General features: G+C 39.1%; 1 protein-coding gene across 1 annotated transcript in view; it reads right to left on the minus strand.

Moving 5' to 3' along the window:
• The window catches only part of LOC307224875 (cadherin-related family member 4-like), a gene marked incomplete at its 5' end in the record, with an annotated part of 87,036 nt that extends 67,909 nt beyond the window's left edge, over positions 1–19,127 (minus strand). Inside the window, 8 exons of the mRNA XM_079992043.1 lie at positions 1,292–1,477; positions 1,897–2,042; positions 2,760–2,863; positions 4,027–4,149; positions 4,420–4,514; positions 5,279–5,443; positions 18,738–18,905; positions 19,082–19,127. Coding sequence (XP_079848169.1) covers positions 1,292–1,477; positions 1,897–2,042; positions 2,760–2,863; positions 4,027–4,149; positions 4,420–4,514; positions 5,279–5,443; positions 18,738–18,905; positions 19,082–19,127 — 1,033 coding nt within the window. The remainder of the gene's footprint in view (positions 1–1,291; positions 1,478–1,896; positions 2,043–2,759; positions 2,864–4,026; positions 4,150–4,419; positions 4,515–5,278; positions 5,444–18,737; positions 18,906–19,081) is intronic.
• Between the last annotated feature and the right edge of the window lie 1,279 nt (positions 19,128–20,406).

Here is a 20,406-nt window from a genome sequence, read left to right on the forward strand (position 1 = left end):
CATTAAAATAAGTCAGGCAAACAGAATTTGTGTAACAACCATAAATGGTTTATTTGAATGTAGAAATCGTCTATACCCATTTGCAATGGGGGAGCAGGAAAAACATAGATTCCTTGCAAATAATAGGCCCAGTCTAAGGCTCTGCTGTCCTTGTGTAGGTCAATAGCAGGTGAGCATCCCACTGACATAATAATAAATAAGGAATGTAGGAGCTCTAACTGAAAGGAAAATTGAGCAGAGCTAGGCTATTCTCTAGTGAGACCAAGCTAAATCTCTTTGTGAAGCCAGAACTTTAGCACTAAAATTCTACCTCACAAGATTTCCCAGCTAGCCAAGAAAAACAGATGTTTGTACACAGAGCAAGGCTTCAGCATTTTTGCACCCCAGGCAAAATAAAACGCTCCTCTTGACCTCCCACCTATACTAGGCCATGAAATGTCCTCTTCTTGGCAGTGATAGTTCAGCATCTTTATGGCTGCATTCAGAAATGAGGTTTATTACATTAGTTTCACTGACTATAAAGGCAGTCCTTTGGTCCCAATTTCTAACATTCTTTTCACACCACAGTGTCTGTTGCATTATGGAATTGTGGCTTTTTGAATGATATACCAGCATGTGGCCCTAAATTTCATTTACACCAATAGAGTGTTGTGACACAGCAACAAATGTCATTGGACAAGTCACTACCCCCCTTACCCATTCCTTACACCTGCCTTTCTCTGTCCCCCCCCCCCTTAATTCACCCATAACAGAGCTATATGCCTGTACACCATGTACCCAAATCCCATCTCTTCCACAATTTTCTGGGTTAATGGGTTTGGAAATATTCTTTTCTGGAAGGAATTAAGGCAGAAATGAATGCTGAACTTTCACTAGATCTGCTTTTATGTTGTGTGAAAATGGAGTAATATGCTGTCTGAATGCAGCCTATGTTGTTCACTACAATCTCTTCTATAACTTACCACTGTCCTCTCAATTGCTGATGAACTTCCCACTTCATATAATTTCTCTCTTTTTGTACAATTAGCTGAATGTTTCCACTGTGCTCAAAGACAGCATTAATGCCCAAAAACCCACCTTCTAATGTCAGTCGGATGAATGCAGAGCTAAAGGACGTGTAAATCTATGGATTTTTTTCATAATATGTAATGTTCAAATTACCCACATTAGTTTACATACTTTTAAGTCCCACTGTAGTCAAAGAAGATTAAAAGAGTTTAACTTTGCCTATTGAGACCTGATTTTCAATGACTTGACTTTGAGTTAATAGACGCAGTCAACATCAACTTGCCTGTTCCTGTAGAAAAACTTGGATCACACACTGGTTGGTCATTCACATCTTCTACAAATACGATTAGTGTGTAAGAGGCAGTGTGCATGTTTCCATCGTCTCTTGCCTCAATTTCCAGTGGGTAAACTCTGACATGTTTAGTACTGACTGCATCCAAAGGCTCTAAAACAGTAATTGTGCCTCTTTCTGATTGTGGGGGAAAAGGAACAGAAATGAGGACATTGCGATGGATAGATCATACCGAATGTCACTCTGAAATGTTCCTGCAAGAAAAGAGAGTACGGTGCAATAGACTAAGTCCTATCACTTGTAACCTTTAAGGTAATTTATTGGGACAAAAGGGACTAGTTCATAGTGTACTCGAGGTGCTACACATAGTGAGGCCGTAGATGATTGCACAGTGCAGTGGCAGACATAGAAGCAAGCTGCATTAAGATCACCTGCACTGGTTGTGTAAATCATTGAGGCACAAAGAAGTACGGTAGTTAGACACTTTATAGGGAGATTTTGTGTGAATAAAAATTCTAGAAAGGGACACTGAGGAAATTAAACCATTTCACAATTCTTATGAGGCCTATGCTGAAAATGTGAAAGATATTGCTTACTTTGGTCCAAGCCAAACAGTGCCTGTGGCTTTATGAATGCATAGGTAATGTTGCTGTTCTCATCTCGATCCACCGCTTTCACTGTGGCAATAATACTTCCCACTGGCACGTTTTCGGTCACATTCACAGAATCTGAAGGAAAGGGTCTAAATGCAGTGGCAAACATGAAAGTAAGATATATTTACTGGTGAAGCTGGGGTCTCGTGATTTCTTATGCTTTGTTCAAAGACCTATGGTTCCATCATGTGCAACACCGGCAAGTAAATGCTTACAATACAGCAAAATGCCCTTCTGCACATTACAAAGCAGCAAACCCAAATATATCACCAATTGCCCAATTATTGGTAATCTTCAGCCAATCTCAACTCCCTGATGTGTGCATCCTTATTATTAACATTGGGTTGTTGTTCTTGTTACTATTTTTACTATTACTAATATATTAACAGCCCTTCACCCTATAATTACAATTACAAAAAAAATGCAATCACCAAGAATAGGGTGGGTTCTGAAACTATACATCTCAGGAATCAAATCAGGGCAAAGATTTGCATCCTCAGCATTCATTGAAAACTGTTCAATGAAGTGGGAAGACGGATCTCCGTGGGGAGGGAATTCCATGGTTGTGGGCTATACTGCCTTAAACTGAAAATGGAGACACATCTAAAACCTCCATTTAACAAAACCAATTTTTATAGTCTTATTTTAGTCAAATGTCATTAAGCTTTGAGTAAAAGCCAAAGCCATATAAGTCACAAGAGCATATTATCTTTCAAGTGTTTATAAACATTTCTGTATTCAAGCAAACTTTGATAAAACAGTCCTTTTTTGTTTTATTCTTTGATAAAAAGAAACACATTTCTTACTCAAATTCAGGTTTTTCATCATTTAAGTCTTGAATATTCACGGTTAGTGTTCCTTGACAGAAGTTTCCTGTTGTATCTGTGGCTCTCATCAGGAACAGAAATTTCTAGGAGAAAATATTGGTGGAGCAGAACATCACATTTATTACAGCCATAATTAAATAACCATCTAAAATTTAAAAAAATAACCGTCTAAAATTTACAAGTATGAATATAGGACATTCATAGGAACAGCTATAGTGGAGTAAATCAATCTATTATTATTATTATTATTATTATTATTATTATTATTAACAAAGAAGGGTGACATTTTGGTTTGTCACTTAATTCAAAATGGTGGCTGGTGTTCAAATATCGATGAAGACCGCTGCCCCCACCTCAGGAACCCAACAGGCACACCTAAACCCATAGAGAACAGATGGACAAGCAAACCACTTTCAGAAATATATAGTAGATATGCATATTTATATACTTCCCTTCATCTTATGGTCACAGGGCAAGAATCCAACAAGTACAAACTTAATACTAAATATACTAAATATTTTATTCTTATTATTACTTAACTGATTTCTGAGCTATATTTTATAGTGAATACATTTCACCCTTTTGGGAAATTCCCATTTCTCTTCTGGTTTCACTCTATGTGAAATTTGGTGACAGGTCTAACTGAGCAATCTAACATCAGCAATCCCACTGAAGCATTTCACAGAGGAGCATTTTAAAAACAGCAACAGTTGTGTATGGGATATATCCTGCACAGAGTAAACCTACTAAAATCAGTGGACACCTTTAACTTCAGTCCCATGGGTGGTATCCAACAAAGTCATCTGGATATCACAAAGACTTCCACCAGCACAACAGGACTTCCTCTCCCTCTCCTCATGGTTCCACCAACTCTCCATGGCATCTATGGGAGAGGGACATGGGGAGAAGAAGTTCCATTGCACAAGCAGAAGTCCTTGGGCAACATGACGACCTCATTAGATACAACTCATTGATTTTAGTGGGTCTACTCTGAACCAAACCAGATGCAACCATTTGTTCTGCTGGTGAAGGAGAGGCATGGTAGAGATTTTTTGCCACAACACATGCATAAGGTAGCAATCCTGGCACATCTAGTCATTCTATGCTAGCTAACCTTACTTACACGACCCCTTTCCTCTCCCCCGCCCTGAGCTAGACCGCAGAGTCATTTATTTTCAAAGAAATCCTTTTCCTGCCACCCTTCAGCATTGCACAGTATTACATCGCAGTGACTCATCATTATTACATGATATCCTTGATCATAGTCCAGGGGCTGGTTTGCATTCCGTCTCAAAATACCAGTATCTGGATCCAGGATAAAGAACTCTCCCCCTTCCTTGGGTGCAGACAATGTTCTCTCCACAGTGAACTGCAAAACAGCATACCTATCATTTGCACAGTGTAGACATATCATAGGTACGGCTGAGATTCAGAAACAATTAATTCAAAAGACCAAATGCTGTAGAAATTGCAGCAAGAAGAGACCTTTTGGTGACATAGCCAGCAAAATGCAGTCCCTCCCCAAAGAGGAAACTGGGGGCCATTTTTTTCCTGAAAACCTAGTAGCAGCACTTCAGCTTTTTAAAAACAACATCTATGGAATGTACTCCACTACAACAGGAAAAAGAGAACTACATACCGTTAAATGATCACCATTTACAAGATCCTCATCTACTGCTTCCATTCTGTAGATTGACGTAAATACTGGCAAGTTTTCATCAACAATTACATTAGCTGTGAAGCAAATAAATTAACAAAAACTAAAATGTGCTTTTACAAGTAGTTTACCTCAGAATACTGATACCAGCAGCAAGGCTCTACTGGTGAGATGCTAGAGGCATGGGAATGGCTGATGGTTAGGAGTTACTGGCACCATGTGCAGAAGCCCCACGTGATGAAGTATGGAACTACTGGTGGAAACTTCTCAATGAAGAACCTTCTGGTCCTGAAATGACTTTGCCTACCCAGGGTGGCCATTGGATCTTCCTAGAAAGGAAGAAGTATAACAGGATTGAGGGACCTTTGGCGTCTCCAGATGTTGCTGATCTACAACTCCCATCAGCCTCAGCAAGCATGGCCAGTACCCAAGGATGGTGGGGATTGTAATTCAGTAACATCTGGAGGATCCAAGGTTCCCCACCCCTGGAGTATAAGAATACTTCCTGTTCCAGTAGAGCATTGCTTGAGCAATGTGGCAGCTCTAATGTGTTCTTGTATCCTTGGCTGATTTTTTGCTCTACCTTCCTCTTTTTCCTCTGGTCTAGAATGGGCTTCTCCCACAATTTCTGGTTCCCAGCTCCTGGGTCACCTCAGACTGCTCTGCTGTTCACAGCTCAGCGCCAGCACTAACTTTGCAAGTGGGGTACTGGAATAGATGGAAGATTAGCACTTTATGCATTCATTTATGGTTGGGGTTTGTTGGGGAACTGAATGAGATTTTTTATTTTTCTGTTATATTTAGTACTGTACTGTATTGGATCAAATTTAGTATTTCTCACCTGTTCCTAAAACAAACTCAGAGTCTGTACAGTTGGGTTTTTCAGGAACATCATGAATGTTGATGATGAGAAGTTTCCTTTTTGTGAGAAGGCCCGACTCAATGAGCAGCTCATAATGTTTGTCATCTCTTTCAAAATTAAATACTTTCCTGTTTTTAATGATGCCTGAAACTTAGAAGAGAGATAGCTGCTTTACATTTTACCACTGTTGTTTTGTCTTTAGTTTAAAACATACATGGACCAATAAACCAGAGCATTTGGGGTGGGGGCAAGCACATTTTATATATCAATTTGTATCAAGTGTATGCACTGCTGTGTGGTAACCTCTGTAGTTGCAACATTAATGGCTACTGTTGTGAATTCAATGATTCTAGCTACACCTAGCTACTAGCTACACCTGCCAAGGCTAAAATAAAGGGCCTTTCAGAAAGGGGTGACTTTGTGTCAGTGATACTGTTATGGTTAAAATAAGTTGGGGGTTTTAAAAAAAGAAAATCACTTCTGCTTTTTTAGAAAAAACAACCAAAAAACAGGTTTTGGAGGGTTGCACCTGAGCCTTGAATGAGCATCTTGTTAAATTTTACTGAACCTTGCCCGCCCCCCTGAAATGCTGATCCTGGGACCCTCAAGGAGGAGGCACTGTGACCAATTTGCTAAGCACATGGCAGATAATATTGCTCCCATCTGGGTGCTGTTGTTGTGACAGAGCAGGAGATGGATGGGATCAGCATACCATGTAGCACTCACTACGAGAGCGGATATCTTCCCGCTTGTTAATACATGGGAAACTTGTGTCCTTAGGACTATCTCCATCTGAACTACTAAAATTGGATTTAATTTCTGCCAAGAGAATTATAACTCACAAATTAGAGGAGATGGATTTACAATTTAATATTGCGACAGGTGGTGGTACCTGTTCGCCGATAAACCTTGGCTTAACACCTCCAACGAAACTTCCATCTTATTTAACTACCTTATCTGTGGTGATGCACAGGTATGCCTTTATAAAGGCTAGATTCAATGTTTTCCCATCAAATGTGTTGGGAAACAGACTCTCCAACGGACAGATCTCACTCCTCTGTGACTGTAAAAGTGGATCTATAGAATCATTATATCATATAATCTTCTGTTGTCCATTACATTCGGCTTCACGGTCCAAGTTTCTGGCCCCATATTTATCGAGAATTGCTGACAGACCTCAGGAAGCCCAAATAATATACTTATTAAACGACGAAGACACAAGTAGATCCCTTGCAGTCGCTAGATACCTGATTAATGTCTTATTTCAAAAGAGGAGAAATGGTTCACTGTATGACTCTGACAGCTTAGCTAAACTTAAGAACCATCAATAAGTGCCAGAACTAAGACGCATATCTCCCAAAATCCGAGGGATTTGAATTTCGGTTTACATAAAGGTAAAGGTAAAGGTACCCCTGCCCGTACGGGCCAGTCTTGACAGACTCTGGGGTTGTGCGCCCATCTCACTTAAGAGGCCAGGGGCCAGCGCTGTCCGGAGACACTTCCGGGTCATGTGGCCAGCGTGACATTGCTGCTCTGGCGAGCCAGAGCCGCACACGGAACGCCGTTTACCTTCCCGCTGGTAAGCGGTCCCTATTTATCTACTTGCACCCGGGGGTGCTTTCGAACTGCTAGGTTGGCAGGCGCTGGGACCGAGCAGCGGGAGCGCACCCTGCCGCAGGGATTCGAACCGCCGACCTTTCGATCGGCAAGCCCTAGGCGCTGAGGCTTTAACCCACAGCGCCACCTGCGTCCCTCCACAGCGCCACCTGCGTCCCTTTTGGTTTACATAGAGGGAGCTTATTGTGTATAGTGTTTACTTAACTGAAGTAAAATTGGTTTTATATGGGTGTTTTAACTTGGATTTTAACTGTTTAAATTGTATTGTTTATGGATAAATTTTGATGTATTGTTTTCGATATGGGCCAATGGCCGTAATAAATCAAACTGGTAAACTTCCCGCTTGTTTTGCATGACCTTGGAAACAAGCTACTTGAAGCAGTAAGGCTTATGACCTGCTTACTTGACTTTTGACCTTCGGAACTTTTGAGATGAGAAAGATCAGGTCCCAGATCAAAACACCGAGAAAAACCCACTATCTAAAGCATCCAAGCAACTAAAATGGTCTCTGCCTGGTGCTGAAAATATATCAGGCTCTGTGTCAGGTGAGTCTCCCAAGGGAGGAAATTCCAAAGTCAATAGCCCCACAAAGAAAAAGGAACCAATAGATGGGCAAATCTGTGAAATTTGGCTTCTCTCAGTTTTTTCCAGTCTTAAGTTCCATCAGTCACACTTTTATATCAGTTTGTGATTTATTTTATTTTTTTGGTTAAAGAGCAAGTACTCATGAAAATTCACAAATTTCTCCTGATATTCAGTTTTGTGTGCAATTTTGCCTAATAACCATATTTTTGCAAAACAATTTTCCTTTATATAATGCATTTTTTATTATTTTCACTAATATGCAATTTTTTTGCACACTTTGTGCTTGTATATTTATTTTTGTACACATTGCTTAGCTGGAGAACTGAACTGCAGAATTCTTAAGAATAATTTTTTATTAACCAACCAATCACATCAAATTAAACCAAATTACATAAATTCCAAATTACACAGCCGAATTTTAAATTTTTGTTGGGGATACCCATATTTCAAGTTCCAAAGGGGATCAACTTCTTGCTTCTTACTGCTGTTTTAATGTCCACAAATCTAACCTTATGATGTTCACAGTACTATCCAGTCCTTTCTTATTGTTTTCCCACATCTCTTGTTGTTATTTTCATATATTTTTCCTTTCTCTTTGTGACCTCTGATAATCTCCGCAAGCTGGTTAGAACAGTTTGTAATCCTGCGTGGATATATTTTTTTTTAATCCAGTAGCCATATCCAGACGTTTTCCATAGAACATCACTTCCATACATCAAAACAGTCTTAGCGTCATTAATCTTCACCAATCTGCCTCCTTTCTCAAAACCTCTGAGGAGATTCACTAGGAATGCAGTCTGAAAACAAGTCCGTTCTTCCTCCCGGCTATAAATCCTTTGGCAAAATGGCAACTCCGAATTAATTGCTGCGCCATTCCCAAAAGCTCTTATTGCTTCTCGATCTCCATAAAGCATACTTTTGGTTAAAGTTTATCTCCACACAGACCTTAATCATCCTGCTTGGGTCAGTTCAACCGATGATTCTATTTTTATTTTTTTAAAAAAATAATATTTATTACTTTTAAATCTTACAAAAAAAGAAGAAAAGAAGAAGAAAAGAAAAAAAGAGGGGGGAAAGAAAAGAAATACAACACAACATTAACACATTAAACTAAACATAAAAAATTAAAAAAACATACATCATACTGTTTCAATGCCCTATCTTTCATTCCCTCGTTTCATCGACCTCCTCTCACCTCCCTTTTTGTATTCCACTTCTATTAATTATTTCAGCAATTCCTTTCCCTCTTTCTCTATTTTCTGTCATATAATTAACTTAACTTATTTTAACCTTATCTTCCATTAATACCATAATACTTATTTATACTTAACTCCTTATAACATTTCTACTAAAGCCATATAATTTCATTCCAACATTTTTCTAACACTCATTAATTTTACAATATTTCTATAAATAAACTTTAAACTTTTTCCAATCTTCTTCCACCGTCTCTTCTCCCTGGTCTCGGATTCTGCCAGTCCTTTCCGTCTATTCCATATGGTCCATCAACCTGGTGATCTTCTGTCTGAGACTCTTAACTCTTTTCAAAGTCCCTTCTGCAGATCTTCTTCATATTTATACATGCACTTTACTTTGTCTTCTGTTGATCTTGTTCTTAGTTTCCTTCCTTTGATGCCGAGGAGTAGATCTCGGGGAGGCTCCAACCTAGCAATATTTTTATTCTTTCTCGACAGGTCAGCCAAATCTCCGTAGTTAGCACTAAAGTCCAAAAGATGTTTCAGGACATATTTCAAAATCCCTCCAAAACTGAAAGTCCCCACAACTCCAATCTCCTCCTGGCCCAAGTCCAAAGCCCAAAGTTCAATACATCCCTGCATGAGGGAATCTATCCAACTTTCCTTCTCAAATCCAAGCAGGGTTCCAATCCTCAAAATCAACCAACGATTCTAATGAGGAGGGGTTCTTGTAAATCACATAGAAGGAAAGTAAAAAAGGTCCCCCCCCCATTCAGTCCCGTTGTCAACATACCCAGCCTTTGGTGTATCTTCATCGTAAAATATTCCTGTTTCTCCAACCTGTCGTCTTCTTTCACAGAGGTCACTTAAATTAGCAGACTTCACTCCCCTTCTTCACTTGAAATATGTGCATTTGCTTCTTTTGTAATTAATTATTCCAAATTGCTGCAACTACTGTGCGATCAGAGACAGCGTCCAGGAGAGCTGAGGTCCACACGGGGGCATTCTGCCTAAGGCCCTCACCCCCTTCTTTTGAATTAGGGGGTGATTTATGGGCACAGCAGGCAAGGGCAGTGTTACCCATTTCCTTGGGGCAACAAGGGAGGCTGCCTACTCCCATAACAGCCTCTTAATTACCCTGTGTGGTTTGGAGAGATGGTATTGTCGGCCATCTTCCAATGCGCCCCCTAGTGGCCCCCCTGAACTGCAGAATTCAGAGGAGTGTGGATTTCAAAGGATGGCTGTATTTCAGTTCACTTATTGTTTGGGAAAGGACAAACGTGAGCCTCCATCCCCAATTGTATATCATCACTGGGCTCACTTCTTAAGGCAGGAGATTCCAAAGAAGAGCCAATGAAAGCGATGGGAGCATCTGGATCTCCAGGCATTATTGGACTATGACTTCCATCATCCTAACCATATGCAATCCTGCCTGGGGGTGATGGGAGCAGAAATTTAACAACATCTGGAGTGCTGTAGGTTCCCCATCCTTGGCCTTTCAGGAGAATCTGAATAGTCAGAAATTTATTTTTGCAGAGGATACAGTTCTCAAGTTACTCTTGTCTCAAGCTGTTTGGGGCTATAAAGCTGCAATCCTAACTCATTTAACTAGGGAATAAGACCAACTGAACAAAGTGGAGCTTAGCCTCTGCAGAAGATTGTGCAGTAAAGGTTAAACCAGCACTCTGAATTGAGCCCAGAAACATTCCAGTAGCCGGTACAACTGCTTTAAGAATGGAGTGATATGGTCCATACATCTGGTCCAAAGCAGTAACCCACCTGCCTTATTAACTACTAACTAAAGCTTCTATTTTTTATATAATATATTTTATTGGTTTTCAAATATAAAAACAAATTTGTACATTCCATACATCTTAATTACATCTTACTTCTCTTATTTGACTTCCCTCAATTTATCTGAAATTCCTTCACTTTATTACTTTTTACACATTTCTACCGTTTTAACCGTTTCCCCTCACAGAGCGTCCTTAAAACTTTCAAACGTAATTTGATTATCACTTAGTTTTTGCATATATTGGGTAAATTTTCCCCAATCTTCTGTAAATCTTTGATCTCGTCAATTCTGGATCCTTCCTGTCATTCTATCCAATTCTGCATAGTCCATCATTTTAGTTCTCCATTCTTCTATCGTAGGTAATTCTTCCTGTTTCCATTTCTGGGCCATCAAAATTCTTGCTGCTGTCACTGCATATAAAAATAACTTCTTTTCTTTCTTATTTATCTCATTACCTGTAATGCCTAGTAAAAATTCTTAACAAATGGCTTCTTAACAAATGTATATTTCAACATTTTCTTCAATTCATTATAAATCATTTCCCAAAAGCATTTTACCTTCTTACATTCCCACCACATATGGTAAAAAGTACCTTCTTTTTCTTTACATTTCCAACATTTGTTACTTGTCTTATACATTTTTGCTAATTTCACAGGTGTTACATACCATCGATACATCATTTTCATAACATTTTATTTTATGACTGTACATGCAGTGAATCTTAAACCTTCTTTCTAGAGTCTTTCCAAATCCTCCATTTGTATATTATGCCCTATATCTTTGGCCCAGTCAATCATAACTGATTTTACCTCCTCATCCTTCGTACACCATTCCAATAATATCTTATACATTTTTGCTAAAATCTTGTAATCGTTGTTCAGTATTTCTGTCTGAAATTTTGATTCTTTATCAGTGAAACCCCTCTGATTTAAATCTTTTCTAAACATCTCATTAATTTGAAAAAATGCAGCCAGTCATTCACATAATCCTTAACTTCTTAAATGATCTCATTTTCCATTTTCCTTCACTTTTACACATTAACTTCTCATATGTCACCCAACCCCCTGTCATATTCACTTTCTTCACACTCATCGCCTCCAACGGCGACAACCAATATGGAGTTTTTTGTTCCAACAAATTTTTATATCTTTCCCACACTTCAATCAGAGACCTTCTTATAATATGATTTTCAAAACCTTTATGTACCCGTTTCTTGTCATACCACAAATATGCGTGCCACCCGAATCTATTATCAAAACCTTCCAGATCTAACACATCCGTGTCTTCTAATTTCACCCATTCCTTCAACCAACAGAGGCAAGATGCTTCATAATACAATTTCAAGTCTGGCAGGGCGAAGCCTCCTCTTTCTTTAGCATCTGTCAATATCTTAAATTTTATCCTCAGCTTCTTACCCTGCCAGATATACCTTGAAATTTCTTGTTGCCAATTTTTAAAAATCGCTGCCCCTTTGATTACTGGAATTGCTTGAAACAAAAATAACATCTTCGGTAACACATTCATTTTTATCATTGCAATTCTTCCCCAAAATGACAATTTCATTCTTCCCCACACTTCTAGGTCCCTTTTAATCTTATTCCATGTTGGAATATAGTTATTCTGAAACAGGTCAATACTCCTGGGGGGTTAACCAAACTCCTAAGTATTTAACTTTCTTTACCACTTCTATTTCAGTTTGCTGCTGTAATCTGTTTACCATCTCCGAATCTATGTTTTTAGTAATTGCTTTAGTTTTTTTCTTATTCAAAATGAATCCTGCCAACTGACCAAACTGATCCATTTATTTCAATACTTCTGTTACCGAATTCATGGGGTCTTCCAAAGTTAATACTAAGTCATCCGCAAAAGCTTTAACCTTATATTCTTTTCTGCCCACCATTACCCCTTTTATCTGATCATTACTTCTAATTGCCCTTAAGAACACTTCCAGGACCGCGATAAATAACAAAGGTGATAGAGGACATCCTTGTCTTGTTCCCTTAGTTATCTTTATATTTTCCGTTGTCACATTGTTAACTATTATTTTAGCTCTTTGATCCATATGTATAGCCTTAATACCATTTAAAAACGATTGACCCACCTCCACCATTTCAAAATTTTTTAACATAAATTCCCAAGAAATATTATCAAAGGCCTTCTCTGCATCCACAAATATTAACATCGTTTGTTTATCATTCTTAGCACTCAGGTATTCCAAAATATTAATTATATTTCTAATATTGTCTTTCATTTGTCTACCAGGCAGAAAACCCGCCTGATCTTTATGTATTAACTCCTTCAATACTTTTTTCAACCTGTTTGCTAAAATGTTTGCAAATAATTTATAATCATTGTTCAAAAGCGAGATCGGCCTGTAATTTTTGACTTGATTTAGATCAGAATCTTGCTTGGGTATCAAAGTGATATACGCTTCTTTCCAAGTTTCTAGTATTTCTCTGTTTAATAAGATATTGTTCATAACTTCTTTGAATGGAACAAGTAGGATGTCCTTCAACTCTTTGTAATATCTTACACTTAGTCCATCAGGTCCCGGTGTCTTTCCACTTTTTAATTCTTTTATTGCATTTCTAATCTCCACTAGTTCTATCTTCTCATTTAATTTTCCTCTTTCTTTAGTCGGAATTTTCTGCACCCCTTTTTCTTTTAGATATTCCTCTATTTTTTTATATTGACTTTTTCTTTTCTCTTATATAATTGTCTGTAAAAGTCCACAAATCCTTTTCTTATCCCCTTCGGATCTTCAATCTCATTATTTTCCACCGTTATTCTGTGAATAGTATTTTGCTCTTTCCTTTTTTTAATCTGCCAAGCAAGCAGTTTTCCTGACTTGTTTGCAAATTCAAAGTTCCTTTGTCTCATTCTTTTAATATTCCATTCTACTTCTCTATTTATTATCATTGCAAATTGTGCTTGTAACGCTTTGATGTTCATTTTAGTTTTTTTTATCTTCGGGACTAGTAACCAATTTCTTCTCATTCTCCATTATTTGTTTTAAAATTTCTTTTTTCCCTTTTTCTCGTAATTTGTTCTTAATTGAATTCTGTTGAATAAAAAGTCCTCTCATCACAGCTTTACTAGCGTCCCATACTGTAGTTATTTTTGTTCCTTGATTCATATTATTTAAAAAAGTAGTCCTTCAAACACTTTTGTGCCTCCTCTGTGACTTTTTGATCATCAAAAAGAGATTCATTTAGTCTCCAACAGAAAGATTTTTCTTCATATCCTTTCAAAATGCACTTTATTGGATTATGATCCGATAGTACCTTAGGTTGAATTTCGATCTTTAAGATTCTTGTTGTAAGTTCATTAGTTATCCACATCTGATCAATTCTTGACATTGATTGGTTTGCTTCTGACTGATACGTAAATTGTTTTTTCTAATGGATGTTTCAATCTCCAAATATCTATTAAATTGCAGTTCTCTACCATTGAAAAGAATGTCTTTGGTAATTTCCCTTCTTTGGATTTATCTGTAGCTCTTAATCTATCCATGTCCAATGACACCACTGCATTCATATCACCCATTATTATGATCTTTTGATCCATATGTTCAAATAATTTTTCCTCTAAATCTTTTAAAAAGTCCATTCTGTTTTCATTTGGTGCATATACTCCGACAATTATTAATTTTTCTCCTTGAGACTTAACTTGTACTGCCACAATTCTACCCTCATCATCTTTAAAAATTTGTTGAGCTTCTAGTTTATTTTTAATATATAGTACCACACCTCTCTTTTTAGCTTTGTCCGATGCGATAAATTCATTTCCTAGTTTTTTATTTATTAAGATTTTCCTGTGTTTTCTCGACACATGTGTTTCTTGTAGGCAAATAATGTTCAAATTTTGTTTTTTTAAATATTGATAAATTTTATTTCTTTTTTTCTCATTCATTCCATTAACATTCCAAGTCCATAATTTCAACGCCATTTTGATTTCTTATTAATTTTTAATAATAGTCTTTAAATTTTATTTCTCCTCTTCTTCTTCCCCTTCTCCTCCCTCCTCTTCCGATTCTTGTGGGGCTCCTCCTCCCGCACCTGCTTCCGCCAGTGCTGCTGCTTCTTCTTCTCTTCCCAGTTCTTTATATCTTCACAAAAAATTATCCATTTCATCAAATCTTGTTATCCTGTGTCTTTTTCCTTTATAAGCAAATGACACTCCTTCTGGGAACTCCCATCTAAATTCAATTTTATTTTTTCTCAAAGCTTGCACCAGCTGTTGATATTGGTTCCGTTTTTTCAACAACCGAAGTGGGACGTCTTTGAAGATGATTATATTGCTCCCCTCGACATTTAGTCTTTTCTCCCTGTTCTTTTGCAAAATTAAATTTTTTATTTCTCTATCTTTAAATATCACCAAACAATCTCCTGGAAACTTCTTAGCTTTTGTTGATCTCACTTTAATTCTGAAAGCATTTTGTATTGTCTTTGCGACGTCCTCTTCCTGCATCTCAAGCCATATGGCAATTTCTTTGATTAATTTCTCCTTTATTTCTTCTCCTTGGAACTCTGGTACCATTCTAAATCTTAAGTTGTTCTCCTTCTGTCTCCGTTCATTCATCGCAATAGCATCCCACAGTTCCTCTTGTGTCTTAGTAACCTTTGTAACTTCTGCTTTAATTTTTTCTTCTTCCTTTCTAATCTGCTTGACTTCCTTTTTAACCTTTTTAGCCCCTTCTTCCAGATTTTGTGTCCTTTTTATCATATCTTTCATCTGCCCCTTTATTTCTTTAACTGTTTCGTCAATTTTTTTCCACAGTCACATCTATTTTTTTATCCACCATCTCCAATTTTGTTTCTATATTTTTTTCACTTTTTTGTATTTCTGATTTAAGTTCTGCTTTGAGTTCTGTAAACATCTTTATTAAGTCCCCCTTTATATCAGATTCTTGTCTAGAACCCTTCCTTTCTGCTGGTGCCCCTGCTTCACCTTCACCCCTGCTTGGCAGGGGGTTGGACTCGATGGCCCTTGTGGTCTCTTCCAACTCTATGATTCTATGATTCTATGATTCTTCTGTGAGTGAGACATCTTGTAGATTTAATCAAATTAAACTAATAGTTTTTAATGCACTAATAATATTGTCCACCAGGGGGTGACGTTTACTTAAAGTTCAATTTCTATTTTGTTAGGACTGTATTTATATGGTTGTCCACTAGGGTGCGCTCCAAATTTTCAACCAAATAATCGCCAAGGAGAATTAAAACAACAGCCAAACCCAAATAAATTCTTCAGTTCTTCTTGCCACTTGGTTGGCCAAATCCAATACAATGATTATAATAATTAAAAAACCCAAGAGTATTCTCAGAAGTATCCTTTAAATCACGGTAGCAAGGTCCACGGAGAAAACAAATGCAAAAAGCCTCAAAAAACAGATCGTAAGAAGGAAAACCCCACAAAAAAAAACACAAAAAAGTAAGCCGATCCAAGTTTCTCGAGGGGGGAGGAGAACAGGATAAACAAACACTACTCCAAACCCCCTTCAATGTCCAAAAGTAAAATAAAATGGCGTTGCTTTCTTCTCATAAACAATCAAGTTATTGGGGGGGGCAGAAATCCTCTGGGAAAATCTTCTCAAAGAACCAAAATAAACGGTCCAAATATTTCCAATCCACTCTCCAAACAAACGTAGAAAGCAAATAATACTTCTTCCCTTTTTAATAAACAATGCTGTCGAAGTGAGGGAGTAAAAATAATGAAAAATAAGAGCTTTTCAGCTCGTTACGCAGTTCACTTAAAATCGAAAGTAAAATAGTCCGCAAAATAGTCTCACAATCCTTCCTCGCCATCTTGACCATTCTCCAAATTAAAAAAAGAAAGGGGATTATTCCCTCTACCCCCTCAATCTTCTTCACCCCACCAGTTTATTCCTTATGTAGGTCCCATAAAAAATACCAAAAGCCAACAAAAGTAAGACAGCAAGATAGTTCCAGTTGCCAAACGGTCTCCACTTGTTTTTTACTCACGGTTACGCTCCGCACTGATAATAGTCCTTGTGTGTGCTTTGGAATTCAGACAAAGTTGACCTCCCTTTTACCCTTTGTCTGCATCGAATTGGGTCCGAATCAACAAATTTTAGTCCTTTCAGAACTTCCCAAACAATTTCTTTTAATTTGGAAAGCCGATCGCTCCAGTGGGCAGGCTCGGGGCCGCGCTCCTAGAGGCTGGCAATGGTGTCCCGCTGCAAGCCCTTCTACCCCACCACTCTCGTCTCCTCTTTAAGGAAGATACCTGGCGGCCAGGGGAATCGCTACTCCGCAGCGCTGGGATCCTTACCCCCTGAATATCCTTTCAGCGGGGTTTTGGGGGGCTAAGGCGCCCTTTTAGCACCCCCTTTTATCTTCTAGGAGCTGGCCTCCCTCTCCCGAGGGAAAACCCGCTTGCTTCCACTTTGCGATCCGACCGGAAGTCACTAACAAAAGCTTCTAAGGGATGCGGGTGACGCTGTGGGTTAAACCACAGAGCCTAGGACTTGCCGATCAGAAGGTCGGCGGTTCGAATCCCCACAATGGGGTGAGCTCCCGTTGCTCGGTCCCTGCTCCTGCCAACCTAGCAGTTCGAAAGCACGTCAAAGTGCAAGTAGATCAATAGGTATCACTCTGGCAGGAAGGTAAAAGGCGTTTCCGTGTGCTGCTCTGGTTCGCCAGAAGTGGCTTAGTCATGCTGGCCACATGACTCAGAAGCTGAACACCGGCTCCCTCTGCCAATAAAGCGAGATGATCGCTGCAACCCCAGAGTCGGCCACGACTGGACCTAATGGTCAGGGGTCCCTTTACCTTTACCTATAGCTTCTAAAGGGACGCAGGTGGCGCTGTGGTGTAAACCACTGAGCCTTGGGCCTGCCGATCAGAAGGTTGGCGGTTTGAATCCCCACAACAGGGTGAGCTCCCATTGTTTGGTCCGAGCTCCTGCCAACCTAGCAGTTCGAAAGCATGTCAAACTGCAAGTAGATAAATAGGTACCACCCCGACGGGAAGGTAAACAGAGTTTCTGTGTGTTGCTCTGGTTTCGCCAGAAGCTGCTTAGTCATGCTGGCCATATGACCCAGAAAAACTGCGGACAAACGCCTCCTGTTCCCTTGGCCAGTAAAGCGAGATGAGCGTTGCAACCCCAGAGTCGTCCGTGACTGGACTTAACTGTCAGGGGTCCTTTACCTTTTACTTTTGTAGCTTCTAAACTTTTTTCAAGGGCAGCCCCACACACCAAATGTTGCAGAATGTTGCCGGAGATCTGCAGTGTGGGATGGCATGGTTTACCACATGGGCGGCCCTTTTTTTAAGCTAAAGAATGATATTGAAGCATTCCTGAAGTTATGGTGCTCTCAGTGAGTTCAGTGTTAGGTCAGGCCCTTGTTGCGATTTTCGCTTTTGCCTTGTCTCTCACCTTCTGTAACCTGCACATTTTTAGCTGCTCTCAATAACACCATTGACACTTTCCCTTGCATGTGCACACACAGAAGAACTCCAGTCTGCACTCTGCCGTGATCTCGTTCCTCCAGTGCCCCTGCCAAAAGCATATCCTGTATATTTGGCATACAGTGTGTGTATTTTAATTTCATAATAAGAAATAATAATTCAGTGGCCAGCAATGGCCCTGTTTACCCTGTTCTCAGTTCAGGAAATGGTTTTGGTTGCAAAAGATACTTTTGTTTACTGCAAAATTGATTTATGGGATGGGAGTGCATTTGCAGGGAAGCACTGTAAAAAAAATATATTAAGTGAATTGTTCCCAAAGAGTAGACACCGTGTGGTAACTAATTAAGTTCTGCTCAGAGCAGACCCATTGAAATTAATGGATGAAAATTAATTGTATTCAAAAAATTCAGTGGGTCTACTCAGAGTAGGGATAGTATTGCAAAGAACCCATTATGGTTCTTGACCTACCTGAAATATTTGCTTCCTTTTGCTAGTCTTCTTTAAATTCATTAGGGGGAAGGGGCTGATACAACTTTGAAGGGGAAATTTGGGGCAAAACTATTTTAAAAACCAAAAGGATAAAGAGGCAACACTGCAAAATGAATTGGGAGGAAAGGCTCACCGTTGAGGCCAGGATAACCTCTTACGTCTGCCCATTTTCTTTTATATTGTCTGTACTTATAAAAATACTTTATAAAGCCACAAAGCACACACTTGTGATTTCACCCTCTTGTTTTTCATTCATTCTTCATCCCAAAATTAAATTACGAAGATACTGAACATGCCCAAATGAAAAAGCATTGCATACTTACCTGGATCAATGCTAAATTTATCCAAGTGATCAACCATCGTGTAAGTATTTGTAGTGTCATTAACATCAGGGTCAGAAACTTGACTTAGCACCGTTTCTACAGGTGTCGACTCATTCAGATTGACCGGGTTGAAAGTAAATATGAGGTCAGCTGTCATCCTTGAAACTGCTAAAATACGATAGGGAAAAGGGTCAAAGGAAGAAAATCTACTTCTTTCTCTTTGATTTGTCAGATTTCAGGTTTGAACTACAGATACTACTTACCAAGATCCTTATCTGAGAAAGTATATCTTAAGTACAATTTCTCTCAATATATTCACCTGCCTCTGTCATAGTCCAACTTACCTGTACACATTAAAAGGGCAACAAGACTGTTTCTTGCTAATGCCATGACGCACAGATTCTAACACCCAAGATCCATAAAACCAACAGCTCATGGGGAAATGTATGTGCTGCTGCACTTGCGAGAAACTGAGTGCAGATTAAGGAAGCAGCAATCATGTTGTTACCAAGCACAAAAGATCGGCATTGTCTTGAGGGTGTGTTGCACGTTCCAAGTTCACATAACCGCTGATAATGTTAAGTTTGCTTCTCTGCCAAATTTCAACGGGCAGAACAAACTCAACCCAAATCCCATTCAAAGTCGTGGAGGCCTTTAAATCAGCCACAGTTGCTGAGGGCCAAGCTACATGTTACACTGATGTAACATGTACTAATGTACTCAGGTTTGCCCCTGAGTACAAGACTTTTCTTTCAAAAACAGCCACCATATATGAGCCACCATCTCTAACACAGCAGAGGACAGAGAGATGGAGCTCTTGATCCTCCATGCCAATGTCAGAATCCGAGTTGCTTCCCTCCTGACCCTCTCCTATATTGGCTATTGGAAAGAAAAATCTTTCACTGAAAGGCAAACTAGATGATTAATGTAGCATGCAGTTTGGTCCTTAAAGACTTAGGTCCTATCTGCACTATACTTTTAAAGCAGTATCATGCCACTTTAAATTGCCATTGCTTCCCCTGAAGAAGCCTGGGAATTGTGGTTTGCTAAGCATGCTCAAAATTGTTGGCACACCCCTATTCCCCTCCTGGAGCTACAATTCCCAGAGCTCCCTGGGAAGGATTGCCATTTAAGCCGATCTGAGACATATTTGGTTTTCAGTTCAGAAAACATGTCTAGAGTCTAGTCTTCCAAGGCCTTATGTTAGCTTTGTTCCATATAATGGTTCCAGAATGGAGGAAATAACAGCAACACTCTCGAGTCCAAGTGAATTGGACATTGAAACAGCAAAGCCAGTAGCTTGAAGGAAATATATCTCACAGCAGGGGGAAGACACCAAGGATCAGCAGCAAATGGACACCCTTGAAGCAAAACTAGAAACCTCTGGGCTGCAAACTGAGGCCTCAGAGCAGCTTAATGAAGATCTCAGAGCCAGCTTGAGCAAATGCAGCAGTCTATGAAGTACATCGCCTAGTCAAAATTAACATCACTGCCCATCTATAAACAGGAAGACCACCATTTTCTAGAGAGACTACAGATTAATTCAACACACCTTAAGGTCAAAACTGGATCATCCCTTATTCCTTTGATGTTCACCTCTTTCTCCTGTTGTTTTCCCCATTGTCTACCTTTGATTGTAAGCTCCTTGTGGGTGGGGACCTGCATATCC

Source organism: Podarcis cretensis, assembly GCF_951804945.1.
Source record: "Podarcis cretensis genome assembly, chromosome: 10".
Lineage (NCBI taxonomy): Eukaryota > Metazoa > Chordata > Lepidosauria > Squamata > Lacertidae > Podarcis > Podarcis cretensis.